The 26,360-nt window shown below is 33.2% G+C and overlaps 2 protein-coding genes across 4 annotated transcripts; one reads left to right on the forward strand and one right to left on the reverse strand.

Moving 5' to 3' along the window:
• The first annotated feature begins 11,287 nt into the window (after positions 1-11,287).
• On the forward strand, positions 11,288-17,614 carry BARD1 (breast cancer associated RING 1). Of its 3 annotated transcripts, none has more exons than XM_086429084.1 (13): positions 11,288-11,460; positions 11,555-11,608; positions 11,976-12,046; positions 12,129-12,236; positions 12,347-12,744; positions 13,809-14,150; positions 14,354-14,454; positions 14,621-14,807; positions 15,161-15,267; positions 16,146-16,239; positions 16,362-16,527; positions 16,931-17,049; positions 17,266-17,614. In XM_086429084.1, the coding sequence occupies exons 1-13, from the start codon at positions 11,372-11,374 to the stop codon at positions 17,476-17,478; spliced, it is 2,049 nt and encodes a 682-aa protein (XP_086285210.1). In that variant the 5' UTR covers positions 11,288-11,371; the 3' UTR covers positions 17,479-17,614. The 3 variants fall into 3 exon arrangements, with proteins under 3 accessions (XP_086285210.1, XP_086285209.1, XP_086285211.1); XM_086429083.1 differs by having other exon boundaries at positions 11,293-11,460; positions 17,134-17,614; XM_086429085.1 differs by lacking the exons at positions 11,288-11,460; positions 11,555-11,608; positions 11,976-12,046 and having other exon boundaries at positions 12,154-12,214; positions 17,134-17,614.
• Positions 17,615-20,981: 3,367 nt separating this feature from the next.
• On the reverse strand, positions 20,982-22,316 carry LOC147382926 (receptor-like protein 43). Its single transcript, XM_086427243.1, has one exon. The coding sequence runs from the start codon at positions 22,137-22,139 to the stop codon at positions 20,982-20,984; it is 1,158 nt and encodes a 385-aa protein (XP_086283369.1). The 5' UTR covers positions 22,140-22,316.
• Between the last annotated feature and the right edge of the window lie 4,044 nt (positions 22,317-26,360).

Consider the following 26,360-nt stretch of genomic DNA (forward strand, 5'->3'; position numbering starts at 1 on the left):
TCATGTAAGAATGTGATATGAATTGATGAAAGATTTTATTGATCAATATTCATTCAACATGGATATTGAACTCACAAGAAGAGATTTAGAAACAATCAAATAAAAACCCAAGAAAACCTTCACTAAGTTTATTGCTCGATAAAGAGTTAAAGTCGCTCAATTGTGGGACCGACCTCAAGATAATGAACAAGTCAAGACATCTTTAGGAATCTCACTCCAAATTATGACAAGTACTTGATACCTCAGTACCTTCCCATTTTTCAATCCCTCATTGAGGCTGAAAATCAAGTTGATGATTTTTACTTTTTGGGTATTTTTGCTGACTCATCTGAGTTAAAAATAAAAAATTTCAAATCCAATGTCAATGCTTTACAAGTGGCCAATACATTTTTTGCACTAGCTCTTCAAGCCACTCAATCCTCACAAACTAAGCTTATGAGACTATTTGCCAATCTTGGAATGTCCCTTAATATCACTTTCTAAAAATTAATAAAAAGGGAATTGTTGATACCTTTGTAACCTAAGCCTTTACCAAATCCTCTCCCTCCAAAGTTGGATAATGGGAAATTCTGTGAATTCCATCAGATGCCTGGTCATATTCGTGATAGGTGTATTACTCTTTTTCATGTTATTTAAGACTTGATTGAATAATGAAAGGTCACTATACCCACTCCTACCGCACTTAATGTTAAAACTAATCATTTACCTACCTTTTAAAATCAACCTCCACCCACTTTGAACCTGATATCCATATCCAAACTTGAGTCAGTTGACTCAATTTCCTTCATTTACTCGGTCAGTTCAAACAGTGTGTCTTCACTATGCCAAGATGAATATTTCTATCCTAAGACAATGCTGGAACTGAATAATAGAGAGATTATTGAAGCAACGGATTGCTCAGCATCTAATAGGCTAAAATTAGAACATGAAGAGATAGCAAAAACAAACAAGTTCAAGTCACCCACTAAAGATATCCAAAATGGCATAGACCCTAGTGTTGTGTCCATTCATTTAGAATGATGTTCTAACTTTGAATTTTCTTTTTAGCTTCAATTGCATCTATCTTTAAATTCACTTAGTCATTATAGTTATTTAGGATTTATTAATTTTCAAGCTTTAGTCGAGTTCGTTAGTATATGTCTTTTTTAATCCCTAATGAAATAAATAAGCTTTTAATTATCATGCATACAATATTGATGTGAACATAAAATCTAACATGATGAATGACTTACAGCTTACTAATCAAACATGATGAATATATGAATTAAAAAGTATACTCAAGGAGTACAAATTGGTACTACATTATCCTCAAGGGAACATGAGAGGATAATAAACTTAAAAAATTCAACAATGTTTTCATATGATCTTAGAAGGATATGTTGAGTATGAGCATTACATTACCTTTCATCAGAACAGATTGCACTAAAATAGATCAAGACATAAAGTCGAGGGTGAACTTCAAAGTCAAAAATTATATTAAAAAAAATGCAGTTGAAACTATCGACCAAGGTACTAAGACCCACAAGAAGGATCCACCATATTTTTCATTCAAGAGATGAGAGTTCTCATTCACAAAAGAATAAGATATTTCTCGAAATTTCAAGAAAGTTGAACAATCAAATAGAAATAGTTCAATCATATGTAATTTTACAAAAGACAATTGAAAACCACCCATTATCAAAAGAAAACTCTACTCGACAAAGCAATCAAGACATTGAGTTCCCAAAACCTTGGCCAAATCAAGTAGCATTTCACTAAAGGAGCCCTTCTTTGGTTGAACAATTTTCATATCTTACAAAGAAAAAGATATCTTTTTTTAGCCTTTGCAGTCTCTAAAAAATCAATAGCCCTTCTTTCTAAATCACACCAGCTAACCTCGGGAGGGAAGTTTTTTTATGAATTACGTTTTGACCTGATCCCAAAAGATAAAAAGAAAAATTTGGGGTATAAAGGCAACCTGAGAAGTTACTTCAGGTCCGATCACGCAAAAAAAATAAAAAATATATTCTCTTAAGAAAAGTGTCATCTAAAAAGAAAATATCTTATTTAAAGGTTCAAAAAATTTTAAGCTAAAGAGACATTAGAAAAATGAGAATCAAAAGAATTTACAAAAAAGAAAAGAATGTCAAACTAGGGGCACTGGAAAAAAAGAGAATCAATTACAAAAAAAAATGCCAAATTAGGGGCATTGGAAAAAAGGATAATCGAAAGATATTACAAAAAAAAAAAGGAATGCCAAACTAGGGGCATTGGAAAAAAGGATAATCAAAAGATATTACGAAAAAAATACCAAACTAGGGGCATTGGAAAAAAGAGAGACTCAAAAGAATTGACAGAAAAAAAAGAATATTAAACTAAGGGCATTTTGAAAAGTCGAACCTTATATCTTTTCTATCTAAATCATATCCTAAGCCCATCTATTAAATCCTTTTGAATGTTTATTGACTAGATTAAGGTGTGAGAATCAAAAAATTGTTGAGTTTAATATTTGAGATCATTAAAAAGAAAGAGAATCCCACTAAGTTGAAAATGGAATGGCCGACTTAGGCAAAAGTTAGGGCATAACAATAAAAAGGAAAAAGTTTGCTAGGCTGAAAATCTGAAAAAATGACTTAGACAAAAATCAAGGCATCCTCAGAAAAAGAAAAAGCAAAGTCCGCTAGGTTGAAAATCTAAAAAGGCAAAAATTAGGACATCAATAAGAAATAAGGAAATGAAAAATTCCACTGAGAATAAAGATTTAGAAGGAAACTTATACAGAAACTATAAAATATAGAAAATTGTTCGAGTCACAACATCCATTTTTCAGTCAAGAGCTCTCATTCAACAAAGACAATATTGAAATTGAAGAAACTCAGAAATTATTTTAAACATTTTGGATCTTTAAGAGTACATGTCCAAGTGTTTCCTAAAAGATAATGTAAAACCATCGACCACTTTGAAGAGAAAGATCTTTTATTCCAATAATTATCAAAATTTTAAGTTCAGCTTAAACTTTAGTCAAAAGAAATTCAGAAAAAATGATCAATTCCTTATTGCACATATGATGATCTTAAGAATCTTGAAAATTTAAAGGAATTCTTTTATCTGTCATTTATCAAAGTCCATAGTTTCTCATCCATACTTTCCAAGTATAATTCATTCCATCAATTTCATAGTCAAGTTTCAATTAGAAACCAACCTTGAAAGTAAGGGCATTTTTTAGAATAACTATGATTCCAAAGTTTTCATTCTTAATCACATGATCAAAAAAAAAATCTTAATCAAAAATCTAAAAGTCTAATGGAGTTTAATGTTATTATGAATCAAGATGCATAATAAGCCAATAAAAGCCTAATTTCTCAATCTTTAAGCTCAATAATACCAAGGCTCTAACTAACCCAAGCTCAAGACGCATGACTCTAGTAAGTTTGAGTCCGAGAAACGAGACTCCGACTTTTTTAGATCATAGATTATGATTTAAAGTAAGATTCTAATAAGTTCCTACAAACCTTAGTCCGAGAAACGTGGTTCCAGTAAGTTTGAGTCCAAGAAACGAAACTCCAATTTTTTTGAATCATAGAATGTGAGTTAAAATATAATTTTAATAAGTTCCTACAAACCTAAGCCTGAGAAACTTGGCTCTGGTAAATTTGAGTCTGAGAAAACAAGACTCAAAACTTTTTGAATCATAGAATGTGAGTTAAAGTAGAGTTTTAATAAGTTATTGTAAACTCAAGTTCGAGAAGTGTGACTCCGGTAAGTTCGAGTCCGAGAAAGAAGACTCCAATTTTTGAGTCATAGAATATGAGTTAAAGTAAGATTTTAATAAGTTCCTACAAACCCAAATTCGATAAGTGTGACTCCAATAAGTTCGTGTCTGAGAAACGAGACTCTAATTTTGTGAACCATATAATATGAGTTCAAGTATGATTTTAATAAATTCCTACAAATCTCTACCTAAGAAATGTAACTCCCATAAACTTGAGTTTGATAAAAGATACTCAAATTTTCCGAACTCTAAAAAAGAATTTCAAATAAAATTTAATAAAGCTCATATATCGCTTGATGCCGATAATATTATGACTGCAATTACCTCGTTATTCGACCTTCCCATACTTTCATATCGTATGATTGTTTTTATTGCGTAGATGCCTTTCAATTTGAATCGTTATTGTCAGTGAGAAAAAATTTCTAAGACCTAACACTTTTTTAATTGATGAAAGTTTATTCTCAATAATTCGATAGGAATACTCCGCATACATCACACCATTGCACACACGTGCACTTTTTTTCTTAGTTAGGAAGAATTTTCCAAAATTCAAGAACCTAACAATCTTTTAGTTTAGGGAGAGTTTTACCCTCAAAGATCTGAACATCCTGACAAATTGCTAAAAAAAGTCTAATGGAGTTTAATGTTATTTATTGAATCAAGATGCATTATAAGCCAATAAAAGCCTAATTTCTCAATCTTTAAGCTCAATAATACCAAGGCTCTAACTAACCCAAGCTCAAGACGCATGACTCTAGTAAGTTTGAGTCCGAGAAACGAGACTCCGACTTTTTTAGATCATAGATTATGATTTAAAGTAAGATTCTAATAAGTTCCTACAAACCTAGTCCGAGAAACATGGTTCCAGTAAGTTTGAGTCCAAGAAACGAAACTCCAATTTTTTTGAATCATAGAATGTGAGTTAAAATATAATTTTAATAAGTTCCTACAAACCTAAGCCTGAGAAACTTGGCTCTGGTAAATTTGAGTCTGAGAAACAAGACTCAAACTTTTTGAATCATAGAATGTGAGTTAAAGTAGAGTTTTAATAAGTTATTGTAAACTCAAGTTCGAGAAGTGTGACTCCGGTAAGTTCGAGTCCGAGAAAGAAGACTCCAATTTTTTGAGTCATAGAATATGAGTTAAAGTAAGATTTTAATAAGTTCCTACAAACCTAAATTCGATAAGTGTGACTCCAATAAGTTCGTGTCTGAGAAACGAGACTCTAATTTTGTGAACCATATAATATGAGTTCAAGTATGATTTTAATAAATTCCTACAAATCTCTACCTAAGAAATGTAACTCCCATAAACTTGAGTTCGATAAAAGATACTCAAATTTTTCGAACTCTAAAAAAGAATTTCAAATAAAATTTAATAAAAACTCACATATCGCTTGATGCCGATAATATTATGACTGCAATTACCTCGTTATTCGACCTTCCCATACTTTCATATCGTATGATTGTTTTTATTGCGTAGATGCCTTTCAATTTGAATCGTTATTGTCAGTGAGAAAAAATTTCTAAGACCTAACACTTTTTTTAATTGATGAAAGTTTATTCTCAATAATTCGATAGGAATACTCCGCAACATCACACCATTGCACACACGTGCACTTTTTCTTAGTTAGGAAGAATTTCCAAAATTCAAGAACCTAACAATCTTTTAGTTTATGGAGAGTTTTACCCTCAAAGATCTGAACATCCTGACAATTGCTAAATCAAGCTACAAAATTAACTGTCATAGACTTTGACATTCGGATATCACACTGTCTACTAAAGTAGATTTATTATCTAGTTTGTTTCAACCTTCTACCAAATAGGGGTATCTGTAGACACCTCATTTTTACACTCACCTAATTAATTAACTCGTCAACTCGATTACGACGATTCCCAATGATAGATGAATATTCTAAAGTTTTTATTTGTTACTAGATGTGTTTTCAAAGCTCAGATGAGATATTTCATACAAATAAATTCTAGAAATCACACTATGCTATGAAAATACGACGCAAAACATAGAAATCATCATTTTGAAATATAAAAAAAATGTACAAGAAAAAAAATTTTATAAGAAAAATCATTAAAAAAATGATCAAATTACCAAAATACTTCTAACACCAGAACATCTTTAGAGGCTACATTACGCTTAGAAAAATCCTTTCGAATACATAAAACAACAAACTAAAATCAAACAAACTATTTAACCAATTTTCATAGAATTTGACAAAATTATCAAAATACTCATCATAGTTCCACGATCATTTCACGCCAAAAATCTATAAGTGACACAAACCAATACTCTCATTGAATTCCTTATGAAAAATTAATTCTGAAATATTCCAAAACGTCAAAAAAGGATTTTCCAACTCAAAAGTCATCTTTGAGGGCAAAACGATAATTTTCACCCCTATAATTCAAAATCAAAAAAACTAATAATTAAAATATTAATTAACGTAAAGTGAAATTTTAATAAATTAAATTAAATTTTTTTGAACAAATAAATTCAATTAATTAAGTCCATGAGCCAAATTTTAAGTGATGGCTCATTTATTCAAGTAGGGCTCACTTAATATTTAATAAAGAACCTTCTACCGGATGTCCCACAGAATTCAAAATAATTTAATAAAGAACTCACCATTGGGGTGGATTTTCAAAATTTAAAAAATTCTCATTTTACTTAAGTCAAAAAAATTCAAAATTCAAAATTAAAATTAAACCTAATTAAAAACTAATTAAAATTTTATCTAAATCACTTAACAGATTAGTTAGAAACAGATCTTATCTCTAAGAAACCTAATCAAACCCTAATCTTATCACAAAGTTTTTTAAAAGGAGCTTCTACCACCTAATTTCGTAGGTCAAGAAAAATCTTAGAAAATAGATGTAATAAATCCTCCAAATACTTTCCAAAACCCTAAATTTAGAGTCCTAAGTCAATACTTAACCTTCAAACCTTAGTTTTCAACCTAAAAACTCTAAAAAAAATCAGTAAAACATCAAAATCTAGAAGAATGCAGTCTCATCTCGAAGATCGGAAGTAAATCTAATAATAAAGATAAAACGAGAAAATTCACACGAGGAACGTTCATCGCTAATTTTTAAGAGAATCAATTGTCGTGATCATTCAGGTAAAAGAAAAAAGTAACTTTTATTTAAGTTTTTTAGGCTATTTTACAATATAAATAGTTGAAAAGAGTAGAAATCAATTTTTGTTGAGCGGGATTGGGGCCTAACACCTTCCAATTTTATAACCTGATCCACGTACTAGTAATCCTTTCATAATTTAGTATTTCTTATCCTTTAGAGTTAATTTTTATTTTCTAGACCATAAAACTAGGTAACGACTCCCAAAAAAGAAAAAGTGAATCCACACCCGTAGATCGAGGCTATTTTCAAACATACCCCTACAACCTAGTTTAATCCGAATCGAAGACTAAAGAAAATGACCCAAGTACCTTCATATTTATTATATATCAATCTAAAAACCCTTTAATTTTATTACAAAATCCATTTAACTTCATAAGGTAATTGTTTTTTTTACCTCAATTAATCTTCAACCTTGCTATTCAAACTCCAATTTTCAAACCTCAATAATAAGATAAGATTAACTTCGAAGAAGTACAGGATAATGGTGTTTTAGTAATAAAAAAAGCCTAGGGATTTTCTACAAGATGTTAAAGAAATTGGTTCAAATAGAGGAAAAAATAATTTATCATAACGGTTGAAAGGCTTGAAAATGGTAAATTTTGGAGAGAAAAAGCGAGGGTTTTTTGCCTAGATATTAAAAATGAAGGTATATTTAGGTCATTTTGTTGTAAGTCTTCTAACGAAACCAAGTTCAACCAGGAATGTTGTGGACATCTCAGTATTCACTAATTAAAATGGGAAGGAGCATGTCTAAATCAATTACTAAGGGCCTGTTCGTTTGAGCTTCAAGAGCCATTTTTTTTTTCTTTTTTTACTTTTAAGTCAAAAAAGTTAGATGAATGATGTTCGTTTGAGCTTTTTTGACTCCCACAAATTTCAAATGAAGCCCAAAATAACTCTTAATGGAAATTGTCCAAGAAAGACTTCTTCAAATGACTTTTGCGTGAAGTCAAAAATGTAAAAACTGCTCAAGTATAGTTATCAAAATACCTTTCATCTTTAATCAAATTTTCAATAAACTTAACCTTAAAAATCAAAAGGAGATTACCAAGATACCCTTCATCTTTAAACAAATTTTCAACCAAACTTAACCTTAAAAAAAGAATTACCAAAATATTCTTCATCCAAACTTAACCTTAAAAAACAAAAGAAAATTATTAAAATACCCTTCATCCAAACTTAACCTTAAAAAATAAAAAGAAATTATCAAAATACCCTTCATCTTTAATTAAATTTTCAATCAAACTTAACCTTAAAAAATAAAAGGAGATTACCAAAATACTCTTCATCTTTACCAAATATACCCTTCATCTTTATTAAAATACCCTTCATCTTTATCAAAATACCCTTCATCTTTATTACTAAGACAAAAAACAATTCATCATCACTATTTTATTATCAAAACACCTTTCATCTTTATATGGATGTTGGATTGTGCATTATGCAAGTATTTTCTTTATTATAAAAATTTCATATATCCATTTTTAAGATGAGATGTTGCCAAAATTTCGATAGAATTATAAAATTTATAAATTTATTTAAATTAAAAATAATTATTTTTATAATTTTTAAATATAAATTTATTATATATATATAGTGTAATTATATATTTATTAAGGTATTCTGATCATTTTTTGTGCATTATGGATGCATTATCAACATTAAGGGTATTTTGATTATTTTACAAGAATTCAGCAATAAAAAATTGTCAAATGAACATCAATTTCTACCTTATGTGCTTTTGTAATGAACAAGCTTCTATTGGATGTAGCTGTTCAAGCTTTGGACTTTTGCTTCTTCTAAAAGATAGCTTCTAGAGCTGAAGCTGACTTCTGTAAATAACAGATCCTAAATAAATATTGGGCTTCCATAATAGTCTCATATTTTGGTAAAAGTCGTTCTATCATCTCTCATTTAATTCTCTGGACGATAAAAGATAATCACTAATCAAATCGAGAGCAATTTGGAATGGGCATACCTTTTAAAACGAATTTGTATAAAACAATTATATATGGAATGCCGGCCAAGCACAAGTTGCCCAAGCCGTCTATAAAGATTAAAAATTTATTGCTCCCATTAATATTGGAAGTCTGATGTCCTCCCTGAAAAATGCCCCGTGATATAATTTTTGGATTCATTTATCTGTTTGTTTGTGTATGTAAGTCTACTAAAAGATTGGCCTATAGATTTACTTGGATTAATAAGTGTTCCACAAGATATTGCACAAGGTGACATCAAACTTTTGTATTTTGGAGATTGACAAATTCAAAGTTCAACTGATGAGTCGATTTCTACCCCCTTCTCAAAGAATTAGTAGTCTTGATTACCAACCAAAAATCACACTATATATCTAATTGTCTTTTCATCTATTGCTAATATCTTAGGTATTTTATCATTCAATTGGGATATGTTTAGAAACTTTGCATCTTTATGGAGACATGAAATGACTCCACTAGTTGAAAAAAAATGTTTCAATAAAAAAACAATGAACATAAGGTTTACCTGAATATAAGTTTTTTTTTCTTCTACATTTCTTAGCCTTCCATGTGCTTGGAATTTATGGATCATTTTTTAACATTTTCCCTTGCTTTCATTCTTTCTCTTCAACATCCGTCGTTACACATCTATTTTTTATACTATAATATTATATTTGATTGTAATGCAAATTAGCATCTTGGTTATTTCAAAAAAATTAAAACATATTTAGTTCACCAATCTAAGATTATGAGATCTTCAAGTGAAATACCTAAAGGTGCATCTAGGGTGTAAGGGCGACCAATTTGAGTTCAATGCAAGCTCAATGAATAAATATTAAAATTATGTGAAACCCACACCGATCTAAAGTTAAAATTGATCAACTTTTGAAATTATATTATTAATTATATCAACATATTTAATGACGTTTTTTTTAATAACATTAAAAACTTTTTAAGTGTTTTCGCAAAGGTTATAATAGACAATGCTATATTTTTTCATTGAGGTAATTTGACCAACAAGTTAGGGAAACCAATATTTAGCCTTGGTGGCTAAAAAATGAGGAATTAGTAGACAAAGACCTAAGATCAAACTTCATGTGCAAAAAATCATTTGGGAGATTAAGCATCTGGAATGACACATAAATCTTTTAAGATCGTCAATACCTTTCTTGGGCAATCATAGTCACCTTTTGTCACTTGGTTCACCTTGTGAGTGGGAAAATAAGGTTGAAAACTATACAAAGGTTTTTTTCAAAAAAAAAAATTATGCTTTATTCTAGGAATAATTACTAAAGAGAATTAAATACTTTAGAGAGCTACTATTACGACACCAACTTTTACTAATGCCACACCACTTATATAAATCACTAGCGTCAATAAAAATTGGCATGGCAATAGCAACTCTCATATCTTAGTACTTACGAAAAAAAAAGAAATCTATTTTTTCAAAAATTACCAAAAATGAATTAAATCACTAGGCAGTCTAGCATTTTAGTAACTCATTGGCCTATCTAGTGTTTTAAATGGAAAATAAATTGTTGGCGTGTTAAAGCAAATTATTAAAATGTTGGCCAGTCCAACATTTTAATCATTCAAAGGGCAGTTTTGATAAAATAATGATGTTTTAATTCATTTTTGATAAAAAAAATTTAAATATAAAAATATTTTATCCTAATTTAATAGTTTTCCCTTTATTCTACAATACATTTAGGTACACACCTTAGAACCACCAAAGAAAAATTAGCAATGAATTAATAGTCACGTGGACAATGAATGTGCGAGTAATTCAAATACTCCCCCAAAATTGATAAGATAAAATTTTGACTCGTGCTAGAGTGACCTCAAGATTGGATCTCATATCACACATCTTGGCGTGAAAGTGGATAGAAATACTTTTTCAATCGTATCTCGAGAAGAGTATTTATGGTTCTCGTACACTTTTTAGTGTGTTATGTGAGTTCGAATCTTGAGGTCACATCAGGATTATTCTAAAATTTTTACGGGATGCAATGATGTTGGTAATTAAGTCTCAAACAACACATGTGATTGGACAAACAACGATTTCCTAGAGATTCTTATTGAATTCTTAATATAAACTCCTAGAGATTCGCACAAGTGCGATGTGAGGTTCCCGCTTGAAGTCACTTGTGCACGACTCGAAAACTAATATAGTCATTTCCCCGGCAAATATCGTCCTTAAGATCCAACCGTAAGAAATAATGTAGATATTCGCATTAATAAAACTAGAGTCTGTTCTGATCCGTCCGGTCGGACCGGGCTATTATTATGGTAAAAACGGTTCGCCGTAAATGACGTCAACACTGTCAAAATTCTAATGGAAAAGAACCGCTCTTTCAATTCCCGCGCTTGGCTTTGGAAATTGGAAATGAAAGGACAATAAAACCCTAATTGTAGAAAGAGAGTCATGGTTCTTCTCCTCCTTTCCTTGGTTTGCTTCTGTGATTGAGGTTACTTGGAGCCCAAATCAGGTCATGGCGGAGTCAGCAAGACATACTCGATTCATCAATCCTTGGGTCCTCCATTTGCAGAAAATGGGTTTCGAACTCAAATGCCCCTTATGGTTCGTTTTTCAACTTCTTTGATTGAATGTAGGGTTTCCATAGTTTAGTTCATTTCTTTGATACTCTGTTTCATCTTTGTTATTGCTGTTGCAGCTTGAACCTGCTCAATCGACCAATGTTGCTTCCATGTAATCATATGTTCTGCAGGTATTAGTGGGTCGTCGATGTAATTCTTCTTTGTGTTTTAATTTAATCTGGGTCTTTGAAATTTTCCGATCTCAATTTGTTATTTATTTATTTATTTTTTTGAGTGGGTAGTTGGTGTGTTTTAATTTGAAATGAGTCATTGAAATTGCTTGTTCTAAATTTGGGTATTTTTTATTTATTTTGGTGATTAGTTTGATGTGACGTTTTCGTGTTTTAATTTGATCTTGGTCATTGAAAATGTTCAATCTCAATTTGGGATTTGTTTTAGTGGTTAATTGATTTTAAGCTTGTTTGTTCTCTAATTAGGTCTGGGTCTTTGAAATTGTTTGATCTTAATTTGGGGCTTTATTTGGTGGTTTGTATGCAGTTCATGCATTCCGGACTCAAAGGAGTTCCCATCAGATTGTCCAATCTGTAAATCATCTTATGTCAACCGAGGTAGATTTAATCTCAAACTTGATCACTTTACTTCCAAATTATATATAAGTTTATCAAGTAAATTGAGTTTCGGGTTTTGTAGATTTAAGATCAGCTCCTCACATGGAATATATGGTGAGCATCTACAAAAGTATGGATGCCGCTTTTTCTGCTAATCTCTCTCAGCAGGTCTCTCAAGCTGATCTTCTTGGTATTCTCCTTTTTCTGCTCTTATGTGGAAGTTTTCCTTTTAAAATTACTGTAAATTTGAGCTACATTGGTGATTTGGTTCCCTCTCCCATGTTGTAATCATTTTTGTAGATGTGAGAAAAGCAAAAGCTTCAAACCAATGCTTGGCTTCAGAAAAGATAGATAAGGATGATAAATTAAGCAATGAAATGATTGGGGCGACTGGAAATAAACGGGTTCAGGTTTCTCTTCGTCCATCAGAACTTGAAAGGCCCATGAGATCTTGTATGCTAAGAGAGAGTGGAGAGGTCAGAGAATTTGGGAAAGTGGGAAGCAAAGAAGAAGGTTTAGTTGGTGAGCAAATTCCATCATCATCATCATTTCTTTGGTCAAAAGATAAACATCACAATGAGGGTCAAAATCAGGGAATAGATTTTAATCAAGTGATGCAAACATCACTTGATAGCCCTCCATCCTTTGGTGAAGCTAAGGATTCGGATGACGACATAAGTGGTCGTAGTGGTGAACATGTACGTTTATTTTCTAATTGTGACATTTTTTTCTATTGAAAATTTGTTCTATGTTTGTGATGCACCTAATGTTTGGACTTACTTGTTCGTAGGTAGTAAATTTCTTGTGAGAACTTTGTGGATGTAAAACCTTCGAAGTCTTCTTATTACAGTTTGACCACATAGATTTAAGTTCATTATGGTTTGTCCTTGTTGGGAAATAAGGCTTTAAAAAAAAAATTACTAGATGTTATTAGCCACCAATTTGGTGGTCTAATTGAAACTAACCTCCATACTTTTGTATAATTTCTTACATTATCGAGAGAGAAGAACAATAACTCACTATAGATCATAATTGTGCACATTCAATCACTTATGCAAGATGTAAATTACGGAAGAAAAACATTTTGAAGAGTATTAAACTATCAATAACACTAAGGCAATATTTAAATAAAACTTTGAGTGGAAAATGTTGTTGGTCTTATCTATCTTCATATCCTATTGTTCTTTTGTAATCTGATGTTTCTCAGACTTCCTATTTATCATATGATGAGTTTCTCCATGTTCTAACCTTACAATTCTTTGTTAACATATGAAGCTATGAGCATCACTTTTGTCTTCCCCACGGTTGTCTTTAGCTTAATTACCTTTGGTAATTTTTCCACATTCTAACATTTTTTATGCTTGGAAATTTTTATTGCTGAAAGATGCTCATTGTATGCTCTCACATTTTTCTTTTAAAATACTACCCATTGGATATTTTTTCTTATGATCTGTTTGGAAACTTGGCATTAACGGGTTTTGTAGAAAAATTCTACTAGAAACATGCGCCTGTTTTGTACGGCTAACTGGATTTTTCATACTTGTGTACTTATTTTTAAAGCACTTGCTTTTTACCTTTGATAAAATAATGTAAATTACTTGTTCTTAACATTAATTATTCTGAGATTGATTCAAAAGAAGAAAGATAGTACCTTTGCACGTTTAATTAGCATATATCATGTTGTGCTTTGCCAACATTTGTTTCCAAGTTCCTGTCGACCTTTCAATTTATAATACTGGAATGGATTTAAATATCTATGCAGAGTTTCAAGAGATTGCTACCAAATGGCACAATCATAAAGGAAGTGGAAAATGCTACAAATACAGAGATTTATAGAACACCCATCCTCCAAATCAAAGAGGAGCATCTCAGAGAAGCAAAGAGAAAAAAGTTGGACTATGGGCTTCAAGACAAGGTTATAAATAGTGGCATTAATGCTCACTCCACATGTTTGGATTTTGAAAATGTACCAATATCTAAATTTGGAACTGAGCCTGAACCTTGTAGACGTCATTTTGGTGCACGACCATCTAGTACTTCAAACTGCTTTGATGCAAATCCAGCTGTCGTATGTGCGTTTTGCCAGTCTTCTAGACTATCTGAGGTGATAATTTGTTACTCAACTTGCGAGCATTTTCATATATCTTACGACAATTATTAAAAATTGTTGCATTTGGGTGAGGCCTAGGATTTGCATTTCCGACAATAGAACATTTCATCTATGTATTATGCAATGTTTGGCTAGTGGCTCACGTCTTCTTTTGATATTATTTTCACCACTTTTGTGCTTTCGATGGGAACTTCCAGGCTTCTGGACCAATGTTGCATTATGACAAGGGAAAGCCCGTAGTTGAAGATGTGTTAACCCGACCCAATGTCCTGCATGTCCACAGAAAATGCATTGAGTGGTATGTCTCAGATTTCTTTCATAGACTTTCTTCTCAAATAGTAATAATATGTATAGTTATGATAATGAAAGTAAAAGTGGGAAGCCATGTTTTTTTTTTTTGAATTTTAGTCTTATCATAGTTCTTCCTAATTGATGAACATCTGTGATAATATTTGAGAATGAAGGGCACCCCAAGTGTACTTTGTCGGTGAGAATGTTATGAACTTGGAAGCAGAACTTGCAAGGGGTGCTAAGCTCAAGTGCAATAGTTGTGGGCTGAAGGGGGCAGCTCTCGGATGTTATGCAAAATCCTGTCGGAAGAGCTTTCATGTTCCTTGTGCGGTTAACATTGATGATTGCCGGTGGGATTGTGTAAGTTGCCTTAACTGGTGGTCGCACTAGCAGGTGTTCCTGTTTTTTCAAAGAATTGTATTTTTTTTCTTGGTTTAGAGTTTAGATAATTCATATTGAAATTTTGAGACATGGTGTTGAATCTTAATTGGATAGAAACAAGATGTTTTTCTGGGCACTCTCATTGGATGAATTCATACAGAAATCATTGACATCAGTCCAAGTACAGGAACTCCATTACCTTGATGGTACTTTATTTGTTGAGCATATCCAATGAGGGCCGATTGTTTGAACACCTAGTTTCTATCGCATTCCCCTTTTTTCCTTCATGCATTGAATTAATTATAGTTTGCAACTCTTTTGGCTTGTGACAGGAAAATTTTCTAGTGCTCTGTCCAACTCATACTTCACAGAAATTTCCAAATGAAAGATCAAAGTCTAATAGGAACCTGGGGACAAGCAGTTCTTCCACAACTCTAATGTACCATCTTGTTCCTTTGAACTGTTAACTTTGTATGCCTTACTTTAGTTGGAAGTAACTTGGTCAAATTTTTATTCACCATTGTATTGGGGCTTTGCTGCTTGTTTAAATTGACTGTGTAGAAAATCATTGTCTTGCTATTACCTTTTTAGTTTTTTAATTTTGGGTTCTTAAATGTTAGTAATAAGACTTTCAAATTATTCGGCCATGATTCAACGTTCAATAACCATTTGAGGTGCAACAATCCTCAATCCTTAGAACACTCACAATTCCCACTTGGAAGTGGAGCTTCCTGACGGATGATGTAGATCTACGAGGTGAAATGCTTGATGGATATGTACCTTTTGTTTTATATGGTTGTTAGGGTTAACACCCCAAGGTCTTCATGTGAGTATGCAATCAATAATTATCCCAAACGCACAAATCATGGTCTTCAATGCATCCTGAGTTGACAGGTCAGGTCCTAGGCTACATAAGTTTGAGATTTTAAGAACCGGATTTGGCTTTGATGGTGATGATGAGATTATTGGAATGCTACATAAGCTTTCTTGCCCTCTTATGGCCTTAGAGTGTTTGGCCCAATTTTTTTTCCTGGTGTAAATGTTAGTTACTCCTATCACACTTGTAATTGAAGAGAAAAGATAATTTGATAGTTTTTCTCGAAGATTCAGCCAAATTGACCCATCTCAATAGTTATCCTTCCCTATTTGAAATGAAAAAGTAAAATAAGTGTAGTTGTTTGGAGGTACACAATTGATATGTGTTTCCTTTCCAGTAATAGATTGTATCTTTGATGTGTTTTCTTACAAATCTTCTGGTGGTATATTTTAAGGAAAATTTTTCTTGTTTCCTGCTTTGTATTATTATTGTTTTACCAGAGCCAGCCCGCAATTCAACAAGGTCTGGGAAGCATCATCTGATACAGTTGATGAGTGGGTTTTGTGTGGGTCTGCTCTTTCTTCTGCAGAGAAGGTATACTCTATTTATATGGAGAGCTGCATCTGTTTATTGTTCATTAGCTCCACTTGTGCTAGAAAGAATTATATAGAAAATGGTACATATTTTTACATGGAGAGTTTTTTGTGAGTGTGCAGAATTTGTTGGCCAAGTTTGCAAGAATAACTGGTGCAACTATCTCCAAAATCTGGAAGCCAAACATCACCCATGTTATTGCAGCCATTGATGAGATAGGTGCTTGCAGCAGGACATTGAAAGTTCTTATGGCCATCTTGAATGGGAGATGGGTTTTGAAAATTGACTGTAAGCTCTCTTTTTTGTTCTTGTGCCCGCACCTCCTACTTGTTGTGTTTTAATAGTTTTTATATATATCCAACGATCAGCATTTTTTATGCCATGGACTTGATCTTGGTCATTGTTGCTAGCATTTTTCATCAAACCTTTCTATCCTGATATTTCTAGTGGACAGATATATTATGTTTCATTAGCTTTACTAAACACGTGTAGTACTTTAGCAGCACCAACCAATCCCTTTTGAGAAACTAAAAAATGGAACAGTAAGGGAGGACTGAATCGGTTGTTCTTATGTCAAAATTGTGTGTTTAATCTTTTATGACAATAATTGACCATTTAATTGGCATTAAAGATTTAAATGCTTTGTTAATTGTCCTTTGTGTATTTATACAACTTGAGTTTCTGCTAGCAGGGATAAAAGCATGCATGGAAGCTATGCATCCTGTGGATGAAGAGCCTTATGAAGTTGGCCTTGATGTTCATGGCTGTCACGATGGGCCTAAAAATGGTAGACTTAGAATTATGGATAAGGTAACCCCTGTGTGCATACTTCACACTTCAATAATGTTGTATTACAAATCATGGGTTCACTAAAATTAGTGTGGATACGTGCAGGCACCGAAGCTATTTAGTGGCATTAACTTCTATTTAAGTGGTGATTTTGCACCCGCATACAAAGGATACCTTGAGGATCTGGTGTTAGCTGCAGGGGGTACTATCTTGACTAAGAACATTTTGATCTCACAGGGTTTTGATCCAGAAACAGTTTGCTCTACAACCTTAGTAGTTTACAGTCTTGATCCCCTTTCAAAGTGTGAACCAGAGGAAGTATCTTCAGTTATGGAGAAGAGACGAGAAGAAGCAGAAACTCTTGCCGCTCAAACTAGATCATGGGTTGTGGGTCATACATGGCTTTTGGAATCCATCGCAGCTTGCAAGTTGCAACCTTTTGCTTCTTAATGTAGGGTTTTGCTAAGGCGTTTTTTTTGTTGTAGGAGAACATTGGCATGCTAAAATTGGTTCTAAGTAGCCATGATGTATCTTGTGTTCTAACTTATAAAAAATGGTGAGCAATGTCTCTCTCTTATTTTGGGTTTGGGTCAATTGTCTAGAGTCTTCTCTTTCTAAACTTATTTACTGCAATCAATCTGTTGGGACCCTTCTTGGGTGGTCTGTTTTGGTAGAAAACTCTTACAAATTGAAAAAGAAACTTCGAAAGGGGCAGCCCGCTTCAAAATTTTGAAGAAACCCTCTTCCTTGGATTACATGTGGCATCTTCAGGGAGGTATCCCAAATATTGAAGAAAAAGTAGGGATGTGAATTAAATATGAAAAGCCGCGTGTCAAAGTGCAAAGAGGGTTTCCTTCCAAATTTTGAATCGGGTTGCCCTCTTCAAAGTCAGACTCCTACCAAACCATTGTGAATTGTAATCTTCTTTGGTAGAATGACTTGTTAAGTTAGTGTCTTGTGATCATGTTTGGATGGTGTTTCTTGTGTTTTGGTGCTAAAAAATGCTAGTGTATCGTAACAAATGTTGCCATTGATTGGTTTCCACTTCCATCAAAGTCAAAGGCAGATTAATTAGAAATCTCACAACAGTATCATCTCAGATGCAGAAACTGAAAATTGGCAGAACGAGAAGTTGTCCAGACTCCAGAGCAGTTTCCTACTTCCAACTTTTGTGGGAAGCTGATAGACAATGTTTCCAAGATATTAATTTTAGAGAAACCAAAAATATCAGAATTTTTTAATATTATTATTGTCAAAAATAAAATTGGAGTTGTTTTTTATGACAATTTTTGCAACCATGATTTCGATAGGAATGAGTTCTAGACTGGAGGTTGTCACTTATCCCAATCTTGTTGTGGTAGTGGGATAGGTAGAAGGATTTCATATTTCTGTGGACCTGCTTAAGGTAGACTAAAGATGTCAATACAGTATTGAAACAATATTGTTGAAAAATTATAAAAAAATTTCCAAAATAATTAATATAAATATGTATCCAATCAAGAAACCCTTACTTATCTGAATAGTTTAGATGATTCATTTACTTATTCGGAAAACAATTTATGCATTTATAGTTAAAATGTCAGAAATTTTAGTGCGATTTTATCGACTCTCAAATATGGTACTAACACATTTTTATTATTTTGCAGCATTTTACTATGATTGAACTTTAAGGCATCGTGTGGGTCAAGCTTGTCCCCGAGATATTAGAAAATTTTTGAGGTCACATTATTAATGCAATTTGTTCCTTGGCCTTGAATTGTCCCTTGACAATACTATAACATGCGTGTGCACTCGGTAGACAGTAATCTTGAAAATAACTTGCTTGTTTGATTTCATTGGTGTGGTATTCATTGATACAGGTCAGATAAATTATAAGAAAGTCAATTACTCATCCCCATCCTTTGAACCTTCGTGCGCTTGGCTATTGTCCTTGTTTGGTAATATCTCAGTGGCTTTCTGCATCTCCCTTACCGATTCCATTACATCAACATTGTAGACATGGAACTTAGCAACAATCAGAAAAAAAATAAAGTTAAGAAGGCTCAATACATCATAAAACCAATAATAGTAGTTTAAGGAAGACACATTTAGATTATTCAACATTCATCCTTTTCCACCGGTCTTTTTTGTGATATTGGAAACAGTTTTTAGATGAAAACTACTTAGGAAATTTCCAAGACTGACTGGGTTTGCACCCTAGGTCATGACTTCGATTCTCTATATGCCCTTCCATAAAAAAAGGTGGCTTTAGAAGTCCCAAGACTTTTCATTCCCACGGGTGCTTGACCATAGAAGAATTCGATCTTTGCGAATTCAACAAACATATCAGCCACACCCATCGAAGAAAATTTAGAGAGAACTATGAAAATAGTAAGAGGCATGGTGTCATTTTTACTGGTGATATTGTTATCCATTGCGACATTAAGTCTCATCAGCTCAGCTAAGCCGGCAAGGGCCATTATAATTACATGCATGACTAGGCCAATTCCCATTCTTTGTAACAAAGTGATTCCTCTTGGATTTTTTGTGTATCTTCTTATTGCTGGCACGAAGTATTGGTCTTAGATTACGAGGCTAATTAACATAGAGAGAGTCACGAATGTAGTAAGACCTGCAATAGTAGTGAGTGATGCCTTCCTGGTAATGTGCTTGAAAACTTGAAAAATGTTGACTCTATATAGGGCTGAAACTAATGTCCTCTTGAGGAATGTTGATAGGGAGCCTTATTTACGTACAAGGGATACACCTTGAGGATCTGGTGTTAGCTTCAGGGGGTACTATCTTGACTAAGAATATTTTGATCTCACGGTCACGATCGAGAAACAGTTTGCTTTACAACCTTAGTTATTTCAAAATATGAAACAGATGTTTCAAAATTTGCAACTTGGATTTCTATATGATATGATGTAGGGAATTTAGAAAGATTTTTGGTTTTAAGGGACACATTTCAAATCTGCAGCAAATAGTAAGAAAACCATAGGAAAGAAATGGTTTCCCTGAAAATAACTTGATTAATTATGGTATTCAATTCAAACATTTACAGGTATATTCCCCCTAAATTGAAATGTATATATGACAATCATGCCCAGTTTTTTAACGATCTTAATTGAAAATTATAAGATTTATTAGGAAATAATTAGTATATTCTTTTAATTACATGACTATCTGAAATTCATTCCACAATCCAATGGATTGCTTAACAAAATAACGTGATCTGCATCTCATACTAGTTAATTTTTTTTTAGAGTTTAGACCTTTAGTACTTAGGAAATTGGAAAATTTGAGCTGCAAGTGATGAGTTGGTTTCTAGGCCCTTTGCATAGCATTAATAATCTTACAAACCAAAAATCACCCATCTACCGTAGGGACTTCTTTCTAAATACCACGTAACTTCTGGGCAATAAGTTAACAACTCAGTTAGTAAAATCTCTCTCTTTAAATCCCTCTTTAGCTCTCAACCCACTATATGATTTCTTAAAACACCATCATGGTTTAGTATAAGGGACACCAAAAGATATTCCTTTACACTATCGGTTTCTCTCAGTAAAAAAAAATGATATATGAGATAAGGAGCACTCAAATTGTCTTTGCTACTCAGTTGCTCTGGATGGGATTGAGTTAAAACCCTTAATCAAAGAAACAACAAAACCTGAGTTGGAAGACACTCTTAACACTTGAAACAATGAGTCTTGATCAATGAAATCTACAGTACAAGATTTGAGTAGTATACGCTATGGTTTTCGATAAGCTTGACTAGATTATACTACAATATATCTTAAAAGTTTCTTACCTCCCAATATTTATGGAGTTAAGTTCATAATAACATCTTCTAGTCAAGCTCATGCCATGGTTTTCTATCATATATATTTGTTTGCATTCTTTTGGTGGGTAATATTAGATTAGAAGCAAAGAGACAACTTGCTTTATTAACAAATGTTACCAACTACAACATCTTATGAAAATTTTGAAATAAGCCTTGCCGACAACCTTTTGCCTCGACTGCGCCGTTTCCTTTCAAAAGTCCTTGTGAGCCATCCATTTTCCTTCCAGAAAGTAATATATCCGATTGAAACACCAATTACCATCCCACATCCATATCCAATTGTCAAAGATTTCCAATCAAAGTCACTTGTGGACATTGAAACCTCATGTTGTTGGAGTGCTGTTAGTGGAGAACTCGCATATATGTCGTTGCATTGCCTTGATAGTGGAGGCCCACATAATTCCGCATTATCTTCATAAGAAGTATTTGAAAATGTATCAAATTGTTTGCCTTGTGGTATGCTTCCCACAAGTTGATTATGCCCGAGATTCATTACTTCAAGGAATGTAAGGCGAATTAGTTGCTGAGGAATCTCTCCAGAGAGCTTGTTTTGCGAGAGATCCAATGACTCCAGTTGTGCTAAATTCCCAACCGATGATGGGATGTGACCAGTGAGGTTATTATGAGAGAAATTCAACAGAATAAGAGATTTGAGGTCCCCTATCGCTTCGGGAATTCCACCTTGAAATTGATTGTTAGAGAAATCGATTGACGCGAAGATGGTCAAGATGTTGTTAGTTAGTAGCATATCACGTCCTTTGATTGCAAGTATCACTGAGATCTCATAGTAATTTCCAATATATTTTGCCTGAGACTCATCGACCATCATCATCATCGCCTTCCAGCTTTGGAAATATTTTGTGGGCAAAGATCCCGTAAATCCATTGGAAGAAAGATCTATAACATGCAACATTTGAAAACCATGATTGGTTTGAGGACGTTCAATGGGACCATAGAATTTGTTGGATCTCAATACAAGGACCTGCAACAAAGGCAATGTCTCCATCCAAAATGGAAATGTATCATATAACTTGTTGCTTCCGAGGTCCAGAACTTTTAGGTATTTGCAACTACCTAAACATCTTGGCACAGGTCCTTCCAATTGATTTTGAGAACCTTGAAGGATTTCAAGATAACTCAAATTGCAAATAGTTTCAGGAATTTCTCCAATTAATTCATTATCACTGAGTTTCAAGAATGCTAGCCAGTTGCAATGGCCAAGTTCCTTTGGTATTTGCCCACTTAGGTTGTTTGTGGACAAATCCAAATATTCTAAATTTGATAGCATTCCAATCTCAGTTGGTATGTGCCCTGATAATCTATTATTAGACAGGAATAAAAGTCGATTTGGGTCCAATTGGATAGAAAATATGGATGGATTTCACCAGAGAGGTTGTTAAATGACAGGTCAAGATAAGAAAGGTTGGTGCAAGATCCAAGCTCGTGGGGTATCTTACCATTGAGCTTGTTCCTTCCCAAGTAAAGGAATCGAAGTTTGGTAAGATACTTGATTTCTGATGGAATCGGTCCTTCCAATGAATTATTTCCCAGGCGAAGGAATTGGAGGTTCTTAAGACTAGTAAAGAGGTCCACTGGAATACAGCCTGTTACATGGTTATCGCTAAGAGAGAGGGACTGTAAGTTTTGTAAATTGCTAAGTTCATTTGGAATCGTACCACCTAGGGAATTACCGCCAAGCTCAAGGTCATGGAGAGCTAAGAGATTTCCTATCTCAGAAGGGATCATACCTGTAAAATTGTTGGAACCCAAATCAAGAGAAATGAGTTTTGAAAGAGATCCAATTTGAGATGGGATTTCTCCAGACAATTGGTTGTTGTAGAGGGTTAGGTTGGTGAGATTGAGGAAGGCTGAGGAGAAGTTGAGTTGATGAAGAGTACCTGTTAGTGAATTGTTGGCAAGGCGGAGAATACGGAGTTGTAAGAGATTTCCAATCTCAGAGGGGATCGTACCTGTGAAATAGTTATCACCAAGATCAAGAGAAATGAGTTTTGAAAGATTCAATTTGAATTGGAATTTCTCCAAACAAGTGATTGGAGAGGAGGTTTAGGGAGGTGAGATTGGGGAAGGCCGAAAAATCGAATTGATGAAGAGTGCCATAGAGACTAGAATAATAGTTGAGGTTTATCTCCACGATGCTGTCCCAGTCGTTGTCGCATAGAATTCCAATCCAATTGCAAGGAGTAGTGGTGAGATGGTCAGACCATGTCCATGAAGAAGTAATAATAGGAGAATAATAGATCAAACTGTTTTTCCAGTTCAGCAATGCTTCTGCTTCTTTGTGTTTTTGTGTTTTTGCTGATGCTGCTACTGGTTCTACTGCTCTCTCTTCTCCCATTATACTTATAAGAACAAAAGCACAAGACAGAAAAAGAAAGAAGAATGTAGTCTTCATGATTGATTGAAAGACTATCTTTGATTCTGAACTATATATCAATCAAAAACCATCTAATATTTATAAGACAAATACATGAAAGACGGAGAGAAACACAGAACAATGTGAACCGATGGAAAAAAAAAAAAAACAGAGAACAATGTGTCTCTAATGTTATTGAGTCGTACTGGGGTGACACAAAAGGAGACACAGGGGTGACAAAAGGCTGTGGTGTCGTGCACATTACCGTAGATGCTTTTCCGCGAGATACGAAGTAAAAAGCATCTACGGTTATGTGCGTGCCACCACATCATTTTTGTCACCTTTGTGTCTCTGTTTGTGTCATTCCAGCATTTTCTTTTCTATATAGAAAACGAAGACCAGCAAAACGATTCCAGCATGACTCTATAGTCTATGATCCTCTTTTCCGCAAGATCATGGAAATAACATAGGAAAATGCTGGAATGACACAAACGGAGACACAAAGGTGCCTACATCTGTGCCTCTTTCATCCCCTATACTACACATTCATTAATTAATTAAATTTTATTTTCATTTAGATACCACCACCACCACCCTATGCTTTCAGACTTATGACCAACACATTCTCCTATGTGCCACTTTTTATTACTTTAGTTACACTTGTATTACTACCAACCAACCACCCAGCACATGACAGCAATTAAATTAAGCCACATTAGTGGAGGGGCATATAAGATCGAAGGAGTGACTTGGTAAGTAGTAACCATTGACTTGGCTCTTGGGCCTTTCTAGTTACTCTTTCACTCCATTTATTGAAGATAGTTGAAGTTTATAAAAGAAATTGAAGTAAAAATGCTTAAAAAACATTTCCTGTAATTTTAAGAATTACAGAAAAAAATTCAAAATGGTATAGGGGGTTTGTGTAATTTTACACACGAAAACGTCTTGACACACAAAGTATGTCTTATTACTCCCTTCAAGACGTTTTCGTGTGTAAATCTTGGCTTGTCCTTTTTTTTTTGTCTTGTTGACTCCTAGGCATGCCCCGCCTAAGACCATTAGGAGAAAATTACTCGATGGATCTAGATGTCTTCCGTTTAATTCTTGAAAAATTCATGAATTTTTTATTCTTTTTTTCAATGAAAGTGGTATTCCTGAATTATTGAGTTATTCTGAATAATTCATGTATTTTAAGTTAAAAAAGAATAAAACACGTTTTTTTTTAGAAATTTTACAAATTTTCATAAGACTCGGTCGGAAAAAAAATGCTACTATAACTTGTTGTATGTTGCAAAGTGTAAACTTGTAAGTTGTGATGTGTAACACAAGTCGACTTTGAAGTAACCATGCTTCAAATATTTGGAGGAATCCACTTTTTAGGTGACAAATGTCCATTTTAGCTTTAAAAAAATAATGATATTACCCTGTACATTTATTTGAGATTACACCTTAATTTTCCAAATTGATGATTTATCCCTTGACTTTGGTCTTTTTTTATAAACTAATGGAACAATAACCTGAATGCCCTCATTATCTGCATCATCATTATTACAATCACCACTATATCACCTTCACCATCACTATCATATTAGTGAATTTTTGTTTTTCGGATTTTTGAAATGAGATGGATAATACAATATGAAGCATATGGTGCATATTTTCCATTTATCGAATTTTTTACCTGCTTTTTGCAATCCAAAATCAAATAGAACTCGCATTTTTTCACGTATCAAATTTTTTCCGTATTCCGAATTGCTAACAAGGGTGTGGACATAGTAAGTTTTTCAAAGGCTAATGATGCCCATAGGTAATTATCTTGTTGCTTAGGTTTTGAGTCACTTGCTTCTATTTTATCATTATTAATATTAAAGGAGTTTACTTGATTAAGAGAATTTTAAGATAAAAGTGGTGGAAATTAATAGAAAACTAAAATATTTATATTACTTTTTTTTGAGTGAAGAAATCCAATTTCTAATTATTTTATAGAAAATACAAATAATAATTTATATTTAAATAAAATATTAAATAATTGATATAATTGTAAATATGTTGTTAAAGGCTTGTCAATGTTGCAAATGAAAAGTTATGGTATTATGGGAAATCTAAAATTCATGACTTCCAATTTATAACTAAGGGCTTCTATGAACCATCACTCTAAATTCTTCTCCAAGGAAGAGTTGAAGCTGATTAATATTAAAAGGAGTTGGAGAAATGTTGTGAAGTAGATATGCATTTGTAAGAGCGCACTAGACATTCATAGGACCCTAAAAGGTATATAAAAAGTCATCATCTTCTGTCAACACCATTGGAGTATGAGCGAGGCTCGTGTTTGACAAGTAATAAGGGTATGGTTATTTTCTTCAATGACTAATGATGTTTTTCTTACTAAAATATTTTTGAGTAATTTAGTAAATCCCCTATAAAATTAGTGATTTTAGGTTTACGCCTTGCATAATGCAAGAGGTTTAAATTGATCCACTTGAACGAAAGTCAACATTCTCCTTTTTTTTTTTTTTTTTAATGAATGAATGTTGAAATTACAATAAATTTGTTTTTACTAATATATGTTTCTTAGGTTAGTGTCATCAAGATCTTAACTCAAAAAATTTGGGAACTATTTCCAGAAATATTGTAAAAATGATAAATAATAGTTTTTTCATTATATATTTAATAGCGTTATAAATGCTTTCGACAAAGACTTTTAAAAAGAATTAACTAACAAAACACTGCTCGGTGCAGAGACACGGGAAACTCAAGAAGGTGACTCTTGCGTTGATCAATAATACAAGAAAGCTAAGGTCATACTTCCAAGCGCACCCAATTGAAGTCCTAATGGAGTATCCACTCAAATCATTATCAACAAGTCCGATCTTCAGGTCAAATGATAAAGTGGGTTATCGAACTATTAAATCAGTTCGAAATTATGTTGGCTCCAAGAGTCTCAATAAAAAGATAAGTAGTTGCTAAGTTCAGTTAAATTTCCCCACATAATATCTCGACTCGGCAGGAGAAGAAACAACAACAGAACTATCTCGAGATGGAGAAGAAATAGCACCAAAACCTTAGTCTTCCAAGACTAGGTGGAGACTCTTAGAGGATGGATCGTTTGATGATGAAGGCTTAGGGGAAGTAATA

This window comes from Akebia trifoliata, chromosome 16, assembly GCF_017979445.1.
Source record: "Akebia trifoliata isolate Shusen 1 chromosome 16, ASM1797944v1, whole genome shotgun sequence".
NCBI lineage: Eukaryota > Viridiplantae > Streptophyta > Magnoliopsida > Ranunculales > Lardizabalaceae > Akebia > Akebia trifoliata.

What these genes read in the sequence shown, in the direction of transcription:
- BARD1 (XM_086429083.1), top strand. Translation starts at nt 11,372, where the DNA reads ATGGCGGAGTCAGCAAGACATACTCGATTCATCAATCCTTGGGTCCTC. An exon ending in ATCATCTTATGTCAACCGAG is followed by an intron (nt 12,047 to 12,128) that starts GTAGATTTAATC and finishes CGGGTTTTGTAG; the next exon opens with ATTTAAGATCAGCTCCTCAC. An exon ending in ATGGGTTTTGAAAATTGACT is followed by an intron (nt 16,528 to 16,930) that starts GTAAGCTCTCTT and finishes TTCTGCTAGCAG; the next exon opens with GGATAAAAGCATGCATGGAA.
- LOC147382926 (XM_086427243.1), bottom strand. Translation starts at nt 22,139, where the DNA reads ATGCTATCAAATTTAGAATATTTGGATTTGTCCACAAACAACCTAAGT.